General features: G+C 38.5%; 3 protein-coding genes and 1 long non-coding RNA gene across 4 annotated transcripts; 3 read left to right on the forward strand and 1 right to left on the reverse strand.

Annotated features, from left to right (window-relative positions):
- The first annotated feature begins 269 nt into the window (after positions 1–269).
- On the forward strand, positions 270–1,295 carry LOC129429932 (trace amine-associated receptor 13c-like). The gene has a single exon (XM_055186934.2). It carries the CDS (start codon positions 270–272, stop codon positions 1,293–1,295), a length of 1,026 nt encoding a protein of 341 aa, XP_055042909.2.
- A 9,275-nt stretch (positions 1,296–10,570) lies between these two features.
- LOC129429977 (trace amine-associated receptor 13c-like) lies at positions 10,571–11,560 on the forward strand. The gene has a single exon (XM_055186982.2). The coding sequence runs from the start codon at positions 10,571–10,573 to the stop codon at positions 11,558–11,560; it is 990 nt and encodes a 329-aa protein (XP_055042957.2).
- A 2,324-nt stretch (positions 11,561–13,884) lies between these two features.
- On the forward strand, positions 13,885–14,895 carry LOC129429976 (trace amine-associated receptor 13c-like). The gene has a single exon (XM_055186981.2). It carries the CDS (start codon positions 13,885–13,887, stop codon positions 14,893–14,895), a length of 1,011 nt encoding a protein of 336 aa, XP_055042956.2.
- A 1,851-nt stretch (positions 14,896–16,746) lies between these two features.
- Positions 16,747–19,031, reverse strand: LOC129442248 (uncharacterized). Its single transcript, XR_012358747.1, has 4 exons — positions 18,370–19,031; positions 17,959–18,105; positions 17,221–17,786; positions 16,747–17,015 (listed from the first exon to the last, which is right to left on the reverse strand). It is a non-coding gene; the product is annotated as an uncharacterized lncRNA (long non-coding RNA).
- Between the last annotated feature and the right edge of the window lie 156 nt (positions 19,032–19,187).

The following is a 19,187-nucleotide window of genomic DNA, read 5'->3' on the forward strand; positions in this document are numbered from 1 at the left end:
AAAGGTCTTTGACACATTTGATATTTTCACCTAAAGCAACAAGATAAAGAATTATGAAAATAAACTAAACAATGATGCAATTTCAGTCTGTAGGTTTTTCATTTTTAATGAAGGCTTGACTGTTATTTGCTGCTTTGCCATGTGGGGAGGGTCAGAAAAGACCATGAAAAGTATTTAGGAGCCTGTTCATTCACTCACTGTCAACACTGGTGTTACATTTCATAGAGTATTGTTTTGTAACACGAGAAAAAGACTAAACAACAGGCAGGATGGATTTATCTCTACAAGAATATGACTCCTCACAGTTTTGTTATCCTTCAGTGAATAACTCTTGTGTTAAAGGCACACACAGTGTAATCACACAGACCGTGTTTTATCTCATACTGGTGTCAGCGATGGTTGTCACCATTCTAGGAAATTCGGTGGTCATCATCTCCATCGCTCACTTCAAACAGCTCCAAACACCCACCAACATACTGGTGATGTCTCTGGCTCTGGCGGATCTGCTGCTGGGAGTGATGGTGATGCCGTTGAGTGTCGTTCGCTCTGTGAACGGCTGCTGGTACTACGGAGATGCCGTCTGTCTGCTTCACTCCAGTTTTGACCTGTTTCTCACATCTGTGTCTATTTTTCATCTCATTTTTATTGCTATAGACCGATATCAAGCTGTGTGTCATCCACTTCACTACCATAGACGAGTGACCATACCTGTTGCATGGGTCATGGTGCTGTTAAGCTGGAGCATGGCTGCATTATATGCTTATGGTGTATTGTTTTCAAAAGCTAATGTGGAAGGACTGGATGAATTTCTTGCATCTGTACACTGTTTAGGAGGATGTAGTCTTTATTTCAATGCATTGTGGTCTGTTTTAGACACACTGTTTACTTTTTTCTTACCCTGTTCTGTCATGATTGGACTGTATGCGAGGATTTTTGTAGTGGCTAAAAAGCATGTAAGAAAAATCGGTGAATCACACCAGCAGGAACACGAGAGCAGGTTTAGAAGCTCACGACGATCTGAACGCAAAGCAGCCAAAACTCTCGGTGTGGTCGTGGGAGCGTTTATTATTTGCTGGCTGCCATTTTTTATCAATTCTTTGATGGATCCCTACATTCATTTTTCCACTCCGTTTGCACTCTTTGAAGCTTTTGTCTGGTTGGGTTATATCAATTCTACCATAAATCCTATCATATATGGACTTTTCTATCCATGGTTTAGAAAAACGCTTTATCTTATTGTAACACTGCGAATATTTGAACCTAACTCCTCTGATATCTGTGTCTTCACTATTTGACTTTTTTTTCGTTTTGAACTGATCTCATTGGTGACATTTTTTGTTTTTAATAAGCATTACACAAAATATACAAACAGCTTGAAGTAGATTTAGGCTTTATCATGTACTAAAAAATGAATTGAGCTATTGTAACTGTACAGACAGAATGGATGTTGTGAAATGTTGCTGGGATCTGTTTATTCATTCAACAAAAAGGATTTGACTTTCAGGTGGACAAAAACAAATAATGCAGGCTACAGTATAGACGATAATATCCACATTGCTTTATATAAGCCTTTAATTAAGATAGTCTTAGTATAATTTTCAATATAATTGTTCATATATAAAGCATTAACCCCAAATTGACAAAAGCTTTAAAGACTTAAGGAGAGCTTAAAGGAATAGTTCACCCAAAAATGAAAATTCATGATTTTCTCGTCCTCATTTTAGACCTGTATGAATTTATTTTATTCTTATAAACACAAACGAGGATATTTTGATAAATGATAGTAAGCGCACGGCTGATTGTTGCCATTGACTTCCATAGTGTGAAAACATATATTATGGAACTTTTGTGATATATCAGGAAGCAGATATTTTGTTCAATGATGGTAAGCACACAGTTGACGGTACGCACTGAATTCCATCGTATGGAAGTCAATAAAAAAAAACATGTTTATGCTCCTGTATAGCTTTGTGGTAGAGCATTGCATACGTAATGTAAAAGGTCATGCATACTGACAAAAAATTGTATACCTGTATGCACTGTAAGTGGCTTTAGATAAAAGCATCTGCCGAATGCATAAAGGTAAATGAGTGCTCGCACATTATTCTCATCACTCTCTACTCATGTACAGAGAATACCACATAGTCCATTATACAAGATAAGAGCGAGTGATAATGAGTCAATACAGACACTACATATTGTGTATAGTGGTAAACACAAATACACAACGAGAGGACAAAATTTATAAATCACATATTTTTTAAATGTTTAATTTATGCACCTTTTTTGGTCAAAAAAATATACAATAGTCAGTAAATCAGGGAAATAACATTTTTACAGAAAATTTTTTCCAAGGTTACACTTTTTTATCAGTATGTGTGTTGTTCACTGGGTTCAACCTGTTGTGCTGCTTATGGCTCTACCACTAAACCTTCTCAGTCGATCATTACAGTGATATACATATATAAACTATGTGCGTCACGCCATGTCAAAATACATGCCTGCTGCATACGCATCGAAAGGGTTTATGACAACAGAGATGTCACAGTCACAAAATACTCGTAAGACACTAAGTTAACAATAAACTCTGATTAAACGTGAGATTAGGCGAGGGGATTCAAATTAAGTTAAACAATTATAAGGTGTCAACTTAAAATAGTAGGTTGAATTGACTCAGTTGTTTTAACTTCATACAGCATTTTTTTACAGGGAGGAAAATCTTGTCCTTAAATTGTATTTTCATCTTAAGCTGTTTTAAGAAAGGTGATTGGACATCTCATGAGGTTTTGACTTGCTTATAAACAGTGGCGGCCAGTGACTTTATTTTCTAGGGCGCATGATGCCCTTATCACAACATGTAGTTAGCCCCTCGGAAGAGAAGTCACTGGCCAAATATAAATATGCATATCATCACCATTCATCCTAAAATTACTATATATAATAGATAGGAATTTTGGTCATTTTCGTCCAGCCTAAAACTGGTACAAAACTCTACCTTTTCTGTCACTGGGGTGGTACCTTGAGGTTCATTTTTGTACCTAAATGTGTAAACACATTGAAATGTTGCATCTTTTGGGGTACAAATTTTTACCCGAAGGACCCATACTGTACCTAAAGCACAGGTGCCCAAACTAGAGTTGGCCCGTCATCAAATTAAAGGGAAATTCCGCCTTGAAATGATCCTAGGGTTAATAACAAACGTGTACCGAGTTCGACCGTTCACTGGAGTTTGTTTTCATGCTAGTCTAACGTGACCAGTGTTATTGCTAAACGCAAATTAGCATGTTATGGTAGCCTTCGGGGCATCAGTGCATTAAAAACGAAATCGCTATGTCTATACTACTAATAATGCTCAAAATAACCCCACACTTACACTGTAGCACAATGAGGGTCTCTATATGTAAACCGAAGCATTGAGAACTTTGCAAGTGTACAGGCAGTTTATTAAAAAGAAACATTTACCGTTCACGTCTGGATCACATATCCATGCGGGCGCCATCTTGGGAAAACTAAACTCTTGCGTGAAACGTTGTTGCCCTGAACAGGTGTTGTGCTTTCACGCGAGAGTTCAGTTTTCCCAAGATGGCGCCCGCATGGATATGTGATCCAGACGTGAACGGTAAATGTTTCTTTTTAATAAACTGCCTGTACACTTGCAAAGTTCCCTTTCAAGGGATACTTGACGCTGTGTCATGTAATGACATTATGGGGGGAACGCTATGCAGCGTGACGCGCGTGAATATTGTGTCAACTAGGTCTATATATAGACGCCGGCGGATGACGTCAAGAGTGACGTGGCAACGCGAGGCTATAAATAGGCGGAAATAATATAGGTCAAACAGCTTCTGCTATTTCAGCGAACGCTTGTGTGAATGTGAATGTGTCTAAATATATATCTAGTGAGATTAGATTAGATTAGTTTAAAAAACTAGGGAAACATGGATAAGAGAAAGGGATTTAGAAGTGTGTTATCCCCTGTCCTAGATTATTATTGACGGGGATAGCACGAGTTTTGTGTGTTTGGTGCGGACTACACGCACGCTTTCCCCGAGGGGGAGGCGTGCGGGCATTGTGAGGAAATACCATTCAAATGCTTCGCTCTCGATGGGTTTTCGCAAGCGTGGTTCAACGGGTGCCCGTGAGCGGCTTCACCCGTTTTATCCGCGAGTGTTGTGAATTACTCTAGTTCTGAGGATCTAGATGTAATTAATGTTTATACAGAAAACAAACCCCGCAAGCCTTGTGGTTCAACGGGTGCCCGTGAGCGGCTTCACCCGTTTTATCCGCGAGTGCTGTGAATTACTCTAGTTCTGAGGATCTAGATGTAATTAATGTTTATACAGAAAACACAAAGCTTACTGATTTATACCCTTTCTCCATGTTACGAAGAACTATTATGTTGTGACCCGATCGGCTGTAACAATCTAATATTGACTTTACTGACCAGCACAAAGTGAAGGCTGCCAGTGAACTTGACGATAGAGGTTTAACTTTCTTCCCTGATTTACACTGATAAGTTTTTAATCGGAAGACCATGCAGATATGCAGACTCCTCTCATTTATTGTTAAACACATCAGCGAGTTTCTTAACCCTTTTTGGGGTTTTTTTAAATAATGCAGATACGGCAAATGCCCGTATTGACAGTATCTCGCGGTTTATTTGTTGCGAGAGACAGCAACAATGTAAATGGATTAACAAGTTTATATGGTCGCGGGTCGCGATGGAGCATGCCTTCGCAATATTGGCATTCTTCATGCATATCAAGCAGATATTGTATGAAATAAAGGGTGAACCTGAATCCTGTAATATTAGATGAGCTCAGGAGAGCGGAGCTTCTCTCCGTGCTACTAAAGAAACGGGTTTTTCCTCGTCGCAGTTTCCCCCGAGAATCTGCATCTAAACAGTATTAACACAACATACAGATAACAAAAACAGAGTGTTGTCTCTCGTGTCCCCCCTCTCCCTCAGAGAGCTTGGGGGACGAAACAACAACCAGCAACCAGAGAGGCATAAGGCTGATCTGAGAGCAGTCATTATCTCAAATCATAAGGCTGCGTTAAAGGGGTCCTGTCGTTCACAAGTGGCCTCTTAAGGCACTTCTCATGGAGCACAGATAAAACCTGTGCCCGATGTGCCCTCACATACAAAATAGTTTGTTAACCCCTTATGTTCTGTCTTCATTAAAGAAGACCTAATTTTTTGTCTCCATTAAAAAAGACATATAAAACAGAACAATAGGGCATTTTTAGTAGCTCAGCTGTGCCCTGCCGGTCCTCCGCTTCAGGGCAGTGAGCATTCTGGAGTCCATCCCCTTTTTAGGGCATTTTTTCCATGAGTGAGAAAAAAAAAAAAAAAAAATCACAAAATGGCTGCTAGAGGTTATAGAGAGAGGCTACATAATTCAGTTTGTTTCCCATCCTCCCAGGTTCGGAGGGGTTTTACCCACCGAGGTGGGCCCCGGAAAAAGACCACCTTATTAAAGGAGTAGGTCATCGCTTTATAGCCATTATTTTATTGTACCAAAAAAGGATGGAGGGCTGAGGCCTATTTAGATCGATCTCTGAAGAGATAAAAATTCTAAAACTGACATTTCCTTTTATTGTGGCGTTAATCAGGTCTGAGGACTGGTTCGTCATGATACATTTTAAGGACCCCTATGTCCATATATCTATCCTCCTGCAGCATCTGGAAATTCCAGGTTTGCTTTCGGGGGCAAACCATACCAATATCGGGTTCTGCCATTCAGAGTAGTTCTTTCACAGCGCATAATGCATGGATTTAACCCTTGCTCCTCTGAGACTTCAAGGGATCCAAATACTTAATTACATAGACTATTGGCTTGTGTTAGTCCAGTCTCGAGACATGGCAGTTCGGCATCGAGATGTCGTCCTTGCCCATATGAAGCGCCTAGGGCTACGGAACAACGCCAAAAAGGGCATTTTAACCCACTAGCAGAAAATATTATTTCTTTGGGTAGCTTGGGACTCAGTGAGGATGTAGGCACGTATGTTTCCTACACACACAGAGTCAATCCTGGCATCAGTGTCTAGGATCAGATAAGGCCAATTTTACACCGTAAAGCACTTTCTAGAGTGTTAGGTCCGTTGGCGGCAGCATCTAGTATTAGGGAGGCCTGGGGTCGCGCCCTCTATACAGACTGGCGCATCAGGTTCTCCTTTGGTCTCACGGGAAAAACATTTTTTGTCATTCAGACATCCCCAGGGTCCAGAATGTGAGAGCAGACACCCTGTCGAGGCAGGGGCTGAGGTTGTAAAGCCCATACTATTCGAAAGATTATGGTTTAAAATGGAGATTACTCCAGATTTAAGATCCACTATTTCTGTTTTTATGCTCCTATTACTAAGGGCTCTCTTTAGTGTTTCGAAAGCCCTTTTCATGGCCTCTTTCAAACACATTTGACTTGTGTGCAGATGCATTTCTGTCACTGAAGTTAGCCTTTTTATTAGCCATCATAGTTCAACAGGTGCCCGCAAGTCGGCTTCATCCGTTTTAACTGTGAGGGCTGTGAATTACTCTAGTTCTAAGGATCTAGATGTAATTCATGTTTATAAATAAAACACAAAGGAGCTCCACACGAAATTAAAACTATTTTAAATGGAGACTATTCACTACTCGGTTTAGTGACAAACATTTATTTCCAAACTGCCCAGTGGCTTCAGTTCTGGAATTTTTACAAAATCGGTTTTCATCCGGTTTATATCCATTTACTATCAGAGTATAGGCTGCGGCTATCTCTGTGTCTATTCTCCTATTTCTAAGGGTTCTATCTGTAGTGCTTCGAAAGCCCTTCTCATGGCCTCTTTGGAACACATTTGACTCATGTACAGATACATTTCTGTCACTGAAGTTAGCCTTTTTTATTAGCCATCATGGTTCAACGGGTGCCCGCGAGTCGGCTTCATCCGTTTTAACTGTGAGGGCTGTGAATTACTCTAGTTCTGAGGATCTAGATGTAATTAATGTTTATACAGAAAAATACAAATGAGCTCCAGATGAAATTAAGGCTATTTTAAATGGAGGCTATTCACTACTCGGGGTAGTGACAAACATTTACTTCCAAACTGCCCATTGGCTTCAGTTCTGGAATTTTTACAATACCGTTTTTTCATCCGGTTTATATCCATTTACTACCAGAGTATAGGCTGCGGCTATCTCTGTTTTTTATGCTCTTATTACTAAGGGCTCTATCTGTAGTTGTTTCGAAAGCCCTTCTAATGGCCTCTTTCGAACACATTGATTCATGTACAGATAAAGTTCTGTCACTGAAGTTAGCCTTTTTATTAGCCATCACTTCTCTGAGGAGAGTGAGTGACTTCTTATTCATGCCTGGAGTTCGCTTCAGACGAATTAAGGCTATTTTAACTACCTGGTGTAGTGACGACCATATTTAGTTCCAAACTGCCCAGTGGCTTCAGTTCTGGAATTTTTACAATACCGGTTTTTATCCGGTTTATACCCAGAGTATATGCTGAGGCTATCTCTGGTTTCACACTCGTATCCCTGAGGGCTCTATGGGTAGTAGCATCACTTCTCTGAGGAGAGTGAGTGACTAACAAGCTTATCAGCTGCTTCTTCATGCCTGGAGTTTCGCTCCAGGCGACATTTAAGGCGGTTTTAAATGGAGATTATTCACTACTCTGTGTAGTGACAAACATTTACTTCCAAACTGCCCACTGGCTTCAGTTCTGGAATTTTTACAATACCGGGTTTTCATCCGGTTTATATCCATTTACTATTGGAGTATATGCTGCGGCTATCTCTGCCTTCACGCCTTATTGCGTGGTACATTTAGGATGAGGCCTCCTGCTCAAATCAGAGTTCCAGTATGGGACAGTAGTAGTTCTGAAAGGGGTTCTTTATGGCACCTTTCGAACCCATTAACTTGTGTACAGTTAAGTTTCTGTCACTGGAGTTAGCCTTTTTATTAGCCATCACTTCTCCGAGGAGAGTGGGCAACTTCCAAGCTTATCAGCTTCTTCTCTACCCTGGAGTTTGCTTCAGGACATATTAAGGCTATTTGCACCCAAGACCGGGTTATGTTCCCAAGGTTCCTAGCAATGTGGCTAGAACATTGGTCTTTCAGGCTTTTCATCCTCCTCCTCAAGAGTCGGCGGATCAACAGAGGCTACATCTTCTATGCCCTGAGGGGTTTTTAGAGGTTTACATTAATAGATCTTCCACCTTAGAAGATCCGACCAACCTTTGGTCTGTGTTTGGTTCTCCAAGAGAGAACATTCTTCCTCTAAACAAACAATCAATAATTGATTGTGGAGGCTATTTTTATAGCGTATGAGGTGCACATTATGTTTTCACCTCTGCGAAAATTAGGGCACACTCGACTAGGAGTATGGCGTCTTATCTGGCCCCTTTGTCAGGGACCTCCGTGCTTTGTGGTGTGGCGGGATAATCTCCCCCACACATTTTTATGAGGTATTATGTTTTTAGACCTCCCTTTTCTACCGGGATCTCAGGTCTTTATGTCTTAAGTTGTGCGTAGACACCTTCACACTTACAGACAGTCACAATTAATTATGGCGTAGTGGGTATCTCGTTCCCCATAATGTCATTACATGACACAGCGTCAAGTATCCCTTGAAAGGGAACGTCAGGTTACGACTGTAACCGTGGTTCCCTGACATAGGGAACGAGACACTGTGTCCCTTTGCCATAACTCCTTGTGCCTGTAGCATTCGCTTCAATTTTAACAGAAGCTGTTTGACCTATATTATTTCCGCCTATTTATAGCCTCGCGTTGCCACGTCACTCTTGACGTCATCCGCCGGCGTCTATATATAGACCTAGTTGACACAATATTCACGCGCGTCACGCTGCATAGCGTTCCCCCCATAATGTCATTACATGACACAGCGTCTCGTTCCCTATCTCAGGGAACCACGGTTACAGTCGTAACCTGACGTTCTCAATGCTTCGGTTTACATATAGAGACCCTCATTGTGCTACAGTGTAAGTGTGGGGTTATTTTGAGCATTATTAGTAGTATAGACATAGCGATTTCGTTTTTAATGCACTGATGCCCCGAATGCTACCATAACATGCTAATTTGCGTTTAGCAATAACACTGGTCACGTTAGACTAGCATGAAAACAAACTCCAGTGAACGGTCGAACTCGGTACACGGTTGTTATTAACCCTAGGATCATTTCAAGGCGGAATTTCCCTTTAAAGTGACCTTAAATTTGGCACGTCATGCCACATGAGATAAGGAATAAGGATAAACGTCATTGACGCTAGGGCTGTGACAGTTTTTATAACCACTGCACCACCGCGGTGCGGCTCGCGGTGGTGTGCTTGTCACAAACTATTAAAAAACACATAGGCGCTGATCCCGTGGGTGTTCTGGGGCTCGGCTCGACATGCTTCACATTTACTTTACATTTCACATCTCTAAACCCACCCGCAAAACGGTGCCGCTTTTCTTCTCTTCAAAGCGTTTGGGCTCTCCAGAGCATCTGGCCTTGCTAAGTAACCTAAGCATTGCTTGACGTTGTGACGAGCACCCACATGAATGTTAAGAAACTTATATCTGATCCTCATTTACATTTTTATATTTCTTCTTCTTCCTTTATTTCTTTACACCATTCCAGTATCTACAGCTATATGGTGTGAACCAGTTAATCCATACACAAGTTTTATTCAGACAAGTTTATCCATTTTTATATTTCAAAATATATGTATGCATTATATTTGAGACCTATAAACATCAATGTGCTGTCACGAACGGGAGTAAGGACGCAAGTGCAGAGTTCACATGAAATAAATAACATTTAATATAAATCAGGAAACAAAACACGAGTAACATACAACATCGGGTAAAACAGGAACATCCAACACAGGAACAGACAGGGAAGAAATGACAATGATCCAGCAGTGAGCAAACAGAAGACAGAGGTATATATACACACACAGACTAAATGACAAACAGGTGTGATGAGGCAGGTAATTAATCAATGAATGTCCAGGTGATAACAATCGGAACAGAGACAAGACATGACACGGATTAACCGTGACATTTGCACGGCACATACGCGCATGCATGCTTGCACATACCCCTGACCTAAAGGAACAATTTTGTACCAGTAAAATTTTAGGGGTACTGTACCTAAGGTACACAATAGATCTTTAAGGTATAGTAATGTACCCAAAAAAGGTACACCATTTTATTATGTTTAGTATACCTGTAAAGGTAAAAATAAAAGGGAACCCTAGGGTACCACTCCAGCAACAAAATAAAGTTTTGGACGTTTTATTCTGAGGGAAGTTGGTGTGAATGTTATTTTAGTTTTTAAATATAAAATTGTCGCATCAGATTCATAATCAGGACAGTAAATCCCTTTGAAATCTTGCTGAAGGCCTCATGATTCATTCTGATGCTGATGCTGAGGTCATTCTGGCCACTCCCATCAACCGTTGCCATTTCATTTACAGTATAAGTTTAAAGAACCGCTTGCTTCAAAACATTGGCAGTCGATTTTGCTTTGGGATTTTGGACCAGCAATGCTATTCTGAACATCATGGGCATTGTTAACAATGAAGAATTTCTCAGTGGAATTTATTGAGCATCTCTGCTTTCCTGTCTGGAATACAAGCTGTTCTCCTCTCTCTCATTTGAATTACATCAATATATTCTTGTTTCTCTATATAACTGTCATGTCTGTACTGACTGTGTGTGGAAACCTAATTGTAATCATCTCTATTGTCATTTCCAAGCAACTGCACACACCAACCAATCTTATCATCCTCTCACTGGCTGTCTCGGACTTCTTAGTGGGAATTTGCGTGATGCCTGTTGAAAGCTTTAGGAGCATTAATGCTTGTTTTCATATGAAACAGGTCCAATGTCATATTTTTCATTATATAATGTCTATTCTTGGATCTGCATCCCTTGCCAACATATTGTTTGTAGCTATTGATCGATATCTTGCTGTGTGTAATCCGCTTCAGTACATCTCCAGAGTGACCATCAGAAGGACACTGGTCTGTATAAGTTTGGGTTGGATTGTGTCCATTTGCTGTAATTTTCTGATTGTGGATTTCAGTTCAATCCAGTCCGGAGCAACTGTGGTCTGTGTGCGAGAGTGTGCCGTGCCTGTGAGCGAGGCTCGGGGGGGAGCAATTGTGATCATCAACTTCATTTCTCCGTTTACAGCGATGATTATTATGTATGTAAGAATTCTCACAGTGGCCTTCAGGCAAGCTAAAGCCATTTCCAACATAGAAAAGCAAAATGTGTCTCAGAAAAATCAAAAATCATCCAGGAAATCTGAGATGAAGGCAACTAAAACATTGGGCTCAGTTGTGTCCTTGTATATAATTTGCTGGATTCCCTTTTATATAACTTCACTTAATATGAAGTATTTTCAAAACTCATCTGTGAGCTTTTCTGCTTTACTTTGTTTATTTTACACTAATTCATGCATCAACCCATTTATATATGCAGTGTCTTATCCATGGTTTAAAAGGACAGTGAAACTTGTGCTTACGCTTAAAATACTGCAGACAGCAAATAAGGCAGTTTAATTTGATTTCTGACAATCCTTAACATAATATGTGTGTGTATGATGTAGGAAAATTACATGTAATGTCATACTGATATATAATAATTGTATTGTTAGGATTTTGTTGGCTTTCTAGTAAAAAATAAATGCTTTTCTGGTCCTGTCAGTGTCCTAAACAAAGATAAAAATGGAACAGCATAAATATAATCATAAAAACATCATGTGTCTAAATGATATTTAAAGGGATAGTTCACCCAAAAATGAAAATTCTGTCATCATTTGCTTACTTTCATGTTGTTACAAACCCATATAAATGTCTTTGTTCTGATGAACACAAAGGAAGATAATTAGAGAAATGTTTGTAACCAAGCAATTTGTGGACCCCATTTACTTCCATAGTACTCTTTTTTCATACTATGGAAGTGAATGGGGTCCACAAAGTTGGTTACAAACTTTTCTCAAAATATCTTAATTTGTGTTCATCAGAACAACGAAATATATATGGGTTTGTAACAACATAAGAGTGTGTAAATGACAGCATTTTCATTTTTGGGTGAACTATCCCTTTAATATGCAAGCCTGTTTGTGATTTATGTCCCTCTTTCAGGTCTGTACTACAGGTATATTAGGATAAATTAATTGGATGTGTAAGTTTCTTAGTAAACTTTATTCTTATTGGTATGTATCTCAGTAGCCTATATGTGGAGTGATAATATATTATATAGCTAATATTGAATGTATTATATATATATATATATATATATATTTGTGGCCTGTGTTTTTGTTTATCACAAAGCATCTTAAATATAATGCGCAATAAAAAGTATACAAAAAGTGAAATAAACTACATAAGGAATAAACACACAGTGTTCACAGCTCCAAACTCCTTTAATATCATTAACTCCATATATGGACTTTTCATAAATGGTTTAGAAAAACGCTTTATCTTTAAACTGCTAATATTTAAACCTAACTCCTCTGATATTGGTTTTCACTATTTGACTTTATTTCATTTTGATTTGATCACATTGGTGACCATTTTTGGTTTTTAATAAGCAGATAGTATATTACACAAAATATAAAAACAGCTAGCAGCAAAAAAAAGTCTGATTTATTGTAGATTTAGGCTTTATCATGCTAAAATAATTATTTGAGCTTTTCTAACTGTACAAACAGGTTGGATGTTGTAAACTTTGCTTGGGAGGGTTTCGTATAGGCCTAAATTTATATAGTATAATTTTCATATATAGTGCATTAGCCCCAAATTGACACAAGCTTTATAGACTCATGGAGACTTATACTTATAACAGATCATGGCTACAGATAAACACAAAATACTGTACATCATCCAAAGAAGCAGTTGTTTACAATTCCATTTGTTAAGCTATCAGTCATCTTTATCTTAAGGACCTTTTACTGTGCTTTTCAGGTAAATTATATTTTTACCGTATGACTGTGTCATAAAGCAGTGTGCAAATTTATTAATTTTGCTTTTTTTTCACAGTTACAGACATATGCATAGTGTATAGTGTTTACTATAAGTTCATGATTTGGGACATGGTACAGCATGTATGGATAATATATATACTGTTTACTATATTAATACAAACACAACAGGTGTCGAATATAGTGGTAAAAAAGGTGAGTAATGCATCTATAATCCTTTAAAGAGTGACGCGTGATGCACAGCTTTAAAAGTTACGTGTGATGCACATAGGTTCAAATGACACGCCAAACACATATGAGTTTTGGTAATATGTTGCTATTTTTTCCCAGCGGGTAGGATGTGACACTACCGTATACAACACATTGAAATGTTGTACCTTTTGGGGTACAATATTATACCCTAAGGAACAATTTTGTACAAAACAGTTAACTGTACCTAAGGTAAAAGGAGATCCTTATGCTAGAGTAATGTACCCAAAAAGGTACAACATTTATGTTTAGTATATCTGTAAAGGTACAAAACGGAACCTTATGGTACCAATCGAGCGACAAAAGGTACAGTTTTGTACTTTTATTTTTTGCTGACAGTGTATAAGAAGTTGTGAAAGATATTTTAGTCTTAAAATATAAAATTGTCACATCCTATACGCCAGTTTTAAATTACATTGATGTAATAGATTCATAATCAAGACTGAGACAGTAAATCTTGCTGAAGGCCTCTTGATTCATTCTGATGCTGATGCTGAGGTCATTCTTCTTGGCCACTCCCATCAACAAAAGTTGCCATTTCATTTACAGTATAAGTTTAAAGAACAGCTCGCTTCAAAACATTGGCAGTCGATTTTGCTTTAGGATTTTGGACCAGCAATGCTATCCTGAACATCATGGGCATTGTTAACAATGAAGAATTTCTCAGTGGAATTTATGGAGCATCTCTGCTTTCCTGTCTGGAATACAAGCTGTTCTCCTCTCTCTCATTTGAATTATATCAATATATTGTTGTTCCTCTATATATCTGTAATGTCTGTGCTGACTGTGTGTGGAAACCTACTTGTTATCATCTCTATTGTCATTTTTAAGCAACTGCACACACCAACCAATCTTATCATCCTCTCACTGGCTGTCTCGGACTTCTTAGTGGGAATTTGCGTGATGCCTGTTGAAAGCTTTAGAAGCATTAATTTTTGTTTTCGAATGAAAAGGGTCCAATGTCAAATTTTTCATTATATAATGTCTATTCTTGGGTCTGCATCCCTCATCAACATATTGTTTGTAGCTATTGATCGTTATTTTGCTGTGTGTAATCCGCTCCAGTACATCTCCAAAATGACCATCAGAAGGACACTGGTCTGTATAAGTTTGGGTTGGATTGTGTCCATCTTTTATAATCTTATGATTGTGGATTTTGGTTCAACCCAATCAGGAGTAACTGTGGTCTGTCTGCGAGAGTGTGCCGTGCCTGTGAGCGAGGCTCGGGGGGGAGTAGATTTGATAATCAGCTTCATTTCTCCGTTTACAGCGATGATTATTATGTATGTAAGAATTCTCACAGTGGCCTTCAGGCAAGCTAAAGCCATTTCCAACATAGAAAAGGAAAATGTGTCTAAGAAAAATCAAAAATCATCCAGGAAATCTGAGATGAAGGCAACTAAAACACTGGGCTCAGTTGTGTCCTTGTACATAATTTGCTGGATTCCTTTTTTTATAACTTCACTTAATATGAAGTATTTTCAAAACTCATCTGTGAGCTTTCCTGCTTTACTTTGTTTATTTTACACTAATTCATGCATTAACCCATTTATATATGCAGTGTCTTACCCCTGGTTCAAAAGGTCAATGAAACTTGTGCTTACGCTTGAAATACTGCAGACAGCAAATAAGCAGTTTAACTTGTTTTCTGACAATCATTAACATAATATGTGTGTATAATGCAGGAAAAGTAATATCATACTGATATATAATACTTGTATTGTTAGGATCTTTGTTGGCCTTCTAGTAAAAAATAAAAGCTTCTCTACCTGCCTGCTCTTGTCAGTGTCCTAAACAAAGATAAAGGGAACATCATAAATATAATCATTAAAACATCAAGTGTCTAAATTATATTTAATATGCCAGCCTGTTTGTAAGGTATGGCCCTCTTTTATAACCTGCTCATTTAGTTGGATGTGTAAGACAGTGGTTCTCAAACTTGTGCCGCCTGCGGCCCCCCCCGTGTGTACGGTGCATGCCTTCGTGGCCCCCCAAAGAAAATTTATGACAAAAACTGTTCTAAAATGTGACATTTTAATTAAACAAAACATATTAAGTTATACAAAGTAGTGCTGTTGGTTAGTAGCCTTATTTGTAAGGTTTAATTATACAGAATTCATGATAAATTAATGTATTTTATAAAATTTCCTAAAACTGGGGCCCCCTTGGCAGCAGTTTGAGAACCACTGGTGTAAGATACTTAGTAACTTGTTTGCATTTAAATAAGGTTTGTGAATTGTGAATGTATATCTATGTGGTTTTATTGTGCTCACTTGTTACCCACAAAACCAAAAATGTCATTGGAAATTTGACTAGAAAATGTTATTCTCCTTGGTATGTATCTTGTTAATAGCTTATGCAGAGTGATAATATATTTTAGTAGCTAATACTGAATGTATTAAAAAGCCAAACATATTTGTGGCCTGTGTTTAAAGAGCAACTTGAAAGTTAAACCACCCATTCACTCAAAGTACAGAAAAATACTGTAGGAAATAGATTAAAAAATATATATTTTTCAAAATGCACTAATTAGGCTTCTGGGGTCATTTTTGTAAGAAAATTTTAGACCCGCCTCTAAAAACCGCCAAACCGGAAGTGACATCACGAGAGGCGCACGCTGCATCGCAATGACAGTTCTTCGGACGCTGAGGAACGAGTAAATGTTTATTCATACTCGAATGGCGAACTACAGCCATACAATTATGAGTTTGCTATGCAGCCAAGAGTGCAGGGACTGGTCAGGATTAAACAGAACGGTCAGAGGAGACAAATTGAAGTGTTATGTGAGGAGAAAAGGACAGATGTGTGGGTGAGATCAGTGATCTGGCGAGATGTAATACTGTGCTCAGATCACAAGATTGTACAGATTATTATCATATATCATGCAATAGCAAAGATAGTATTGATACTTTATGTCTTTTTAATGCTTATAAGTTATGTTAATATCCATCCACACTTACGTTACGTGATACAGATGTTGCTCATCACCGCAGGAGGTGGGCTGTCTAAACCCATATGTGCTACAGGCCAGGCCAGTACAAATGAGTATGTTTATGGCAGAGATTATTTATTACTAATTTATTTAATATCCATGTATAAATGAACAGTAAACTAAAGATTTGAATGTTAAAACAATCTTAATAAATTTGTTTTTAAACAATCTTAATGAATTTGTTTTAATTACAAGTTGCCTATAGGTCATGACTAAGTCACAATTTTTGCTGGCACTAGTCGATATTCAAATTAACAATATTAATAGTTTTCCCATCTCCAGACAATACCACTAAATACAGCATAGGCAAGTTATCCGCTGGGCGTCTAAGGAACTCTGTGCAGGCGCCCTTACCTGCATGTGTCAGCCATTCGAGGACAGGTTCCAGAGGAAGGAGGACTTTATAAATGGTTTGAATAGCCCCATTTTGTGACAATCAATAAACAATAATCACAAATTGTCTTACCGTATAAAAAATGGTTTATGAAGTTTAGATCAGATATATACCAAGTAGATCTGCATTTGTAATTCGATTTAGTTTTATTTATGTAGCACCGAAAAAAAGATATACAATCTGACCCATTTAAAAACATTTAACAAATTTTCAGTATCTTTCCCATCATATGTGCAGGGTATTATAATAATGTGTTGAAGTGTGTTAAATTGTGAATGATGTGATTAATAGATCCCAACAGCTTCAGCCTTGTTGATCCTCTGGATGGATCTGGAGAGGGGAGCAGGTATAGTGGAAGACAGGACAGTGCTGCATTGTCGTAGAGCCTGTGGTTACCTGGAGTATTCCAGAACAGAATATTTAAATAGATTAAGTTTATTTGTCCCTGTTAACAGTGTACACCAAAGTAATACAGTTCTGATAAAAAATGTATAGTCAAAGTGGTTTTGATGATGAGTCAGCTTTATATTATTTTTTGAAAGCGATATACAATGCTATTGTTCAAACATTTACAATCTTTTAACAAAAAACAACCGCTTACTGCAAATCTCTCATTCTGCCACGCCTTCACGATGGTAGAAATTGTGTACATGGTGGAAGAAGGTGCTGACAAGATGCTCTGAAGCCCAAACAGCTTTAACATCTTGATGATCTGGGTCAGTGTCGGCCGGTGACTTCTTTTTCGAGGGCGCACGTTGCGAAGCTGGTCACATGCATTGAGCTTGTCATGTGTGTGGCTCGTCATTTCAAAATATGTGTTCAGCGCGTCATGTAAACTTATGTGCATCACACGTGATGTCAAAATCTGCTGCACACGCATGTAAAGGGCTTATGACAAATGATATGCTCACGTTTGCCTGATACTCACTTAATCTCCTGTGTAATTACAGTTTAGTGTCAAGTTAGTGTCTTGCGAGTATTTTGTGAACATGAGTGCTTCCTTCATCATAAACCCTTTCAACGCGTGTGCAGCAGGCACGTATTGTGACAAGAGGCATGATGCACATGGTTCACACACGTCACAACAAACACACATTTGGAATTCACGTCCCTCAGAAGAGAAGTCACTGGTCACCAAAAATGCTGATACATGCATGCTGCACAGACCTAAGAGATGTATAAAAAGCAGAAAATTACTATACCATAGCATATAAAACCAAAAATACAGGTTATGGTACAACAGACATCAGCTGGCTTTAGCAAACAATGAACTTGCCAACAGCCCTGAATAAAAAGAAAAACATTACTTTTGACTTTGACAGACATGAATAAGTCTTACTTGTGTGAACAGGATGAGATTCTTGCAGTGGTTTCTCATCAGATGAGTCTTTTTTGTTTTTTCCTCCTCCATAACACATCGCCAGGTTCGTCCATTACAACAGAGGATGATTCATCATACTAAGCATCTTCATCTGTAGCTGGACAACTAGAATTAAAACAGATTCACCTTTATATAATTGTATAACAGCATGTCACTTCTTAGGTACATACATGAACACACCACATGACAAAAAACGAATTACGAATTAGCTATGCAAACAAAGTAAATAAGATGTAACTCGATTTGATGGTTATACTATTTGCAATCTAAGCTTATCAGTTAGTTGATTTCCATATTTATAAGAAACTTGAATGAAACCATTATGTTAAATGATTTGGTAGTAGCAAATGTTTAAAAAACAAGACTTACTGTGCATAGTTCACGTTATCTTCGAGCTGCATCTCAGACGGACCGTGATCGATTCATGTTTTCTCGCGGCGGCAAAAACACAGGCCTCACGTGGTTCTTGCTTCGGCATCCAATGTTTAACTCCATCATATTGCCGGGATGATAATCCTCCGATCTAACGTGAACGCTATACACCACCGCGTTTTTCTGAAGCACATGGTGAACTGAAGTCGCGTCTCTCGTCTCTTTCCTCGTGCTGCGCTAAACACACCCAGACACGGAAGATAGCGCGGTCTTTATTCTTCAAAAGAAACCTGTGGACTCATTGTCCTGACAGGCTGGAGTTTGAAAAACCTCCACTAACACAATTATTAACCATGACGATGCTAAATTGAAACTACGGAGAATCACATCAATTTGCGACTGCTTTTGCTGAATACAACCGCAGCACTGCCAATGTTGAGCCTGTCAGACGAGCGCCTCTGACTACGTAATATGACGCGTTGTTGAAAAAAACAGGGATTTTGAGAGCGGTCTTAGAAAATTTCAGCTTTTTTACTAAATTTATGAGCTTAGAGTTTTGTAAATGTTTTTTGCTTTCGCATTTAATTTTCATATGGTACTTTCATACAAGGTTATATATTTATCTCACAAAAAAATGTAACCTTAAAGTTGCACTTTAAGTTTATGCATCTTAAATACGCAAATAAGCAAAAAAGTTAAATAAACTTAGATTCACATAAACGCATAGTGTTCATTCAAAAATCTGTTGCGAAGGGGTAAATCTTTCTGTCAAATGTGTTTTCTGCGCAGAGAAATTTGCGTATGACATTAAAGTA

Source organism: Misgurnus anguillicaudatus, chromosome 18 (genome assembly GCF_027580225.2).
Source record: "Misgurnus anguillicaudatus chromosome 18, ASM2758022v2, whole genome shotgun sequence".
Taxonomy (NCBI): Eukaryota; Metazoa; Chordata; class Actinopteri; order Cypriniformes; family Cobitidae; genus Misgurnus; species Misgurnus anguillicaudatus.

What these genes read in the sequence shown, in the direction of transcription:
- LOC129429932 (XM_055186934.2), top strand. Translation starts at nt 270, where the DNA reads ATGGATTTATCTCTACAAGAATATGACTCCTCACAGTTTTGTTATCCT.
- LOC129429977 (XM_055186982.2), top strand. Translation starts at nt 10,571, where the DNA reads ATGAAGAATTTCTCAGTGGAATTTATTGAGCATCTCTGCTTTCCTGTC.
- LOC129429976 (XM_055186981.2), top strand. Translation starts at nt 13,885, where the DNA reads ATGAAGAATTTCTCAGTGGAATTTATGGAGCATCTCTGCTTTCCTGTC.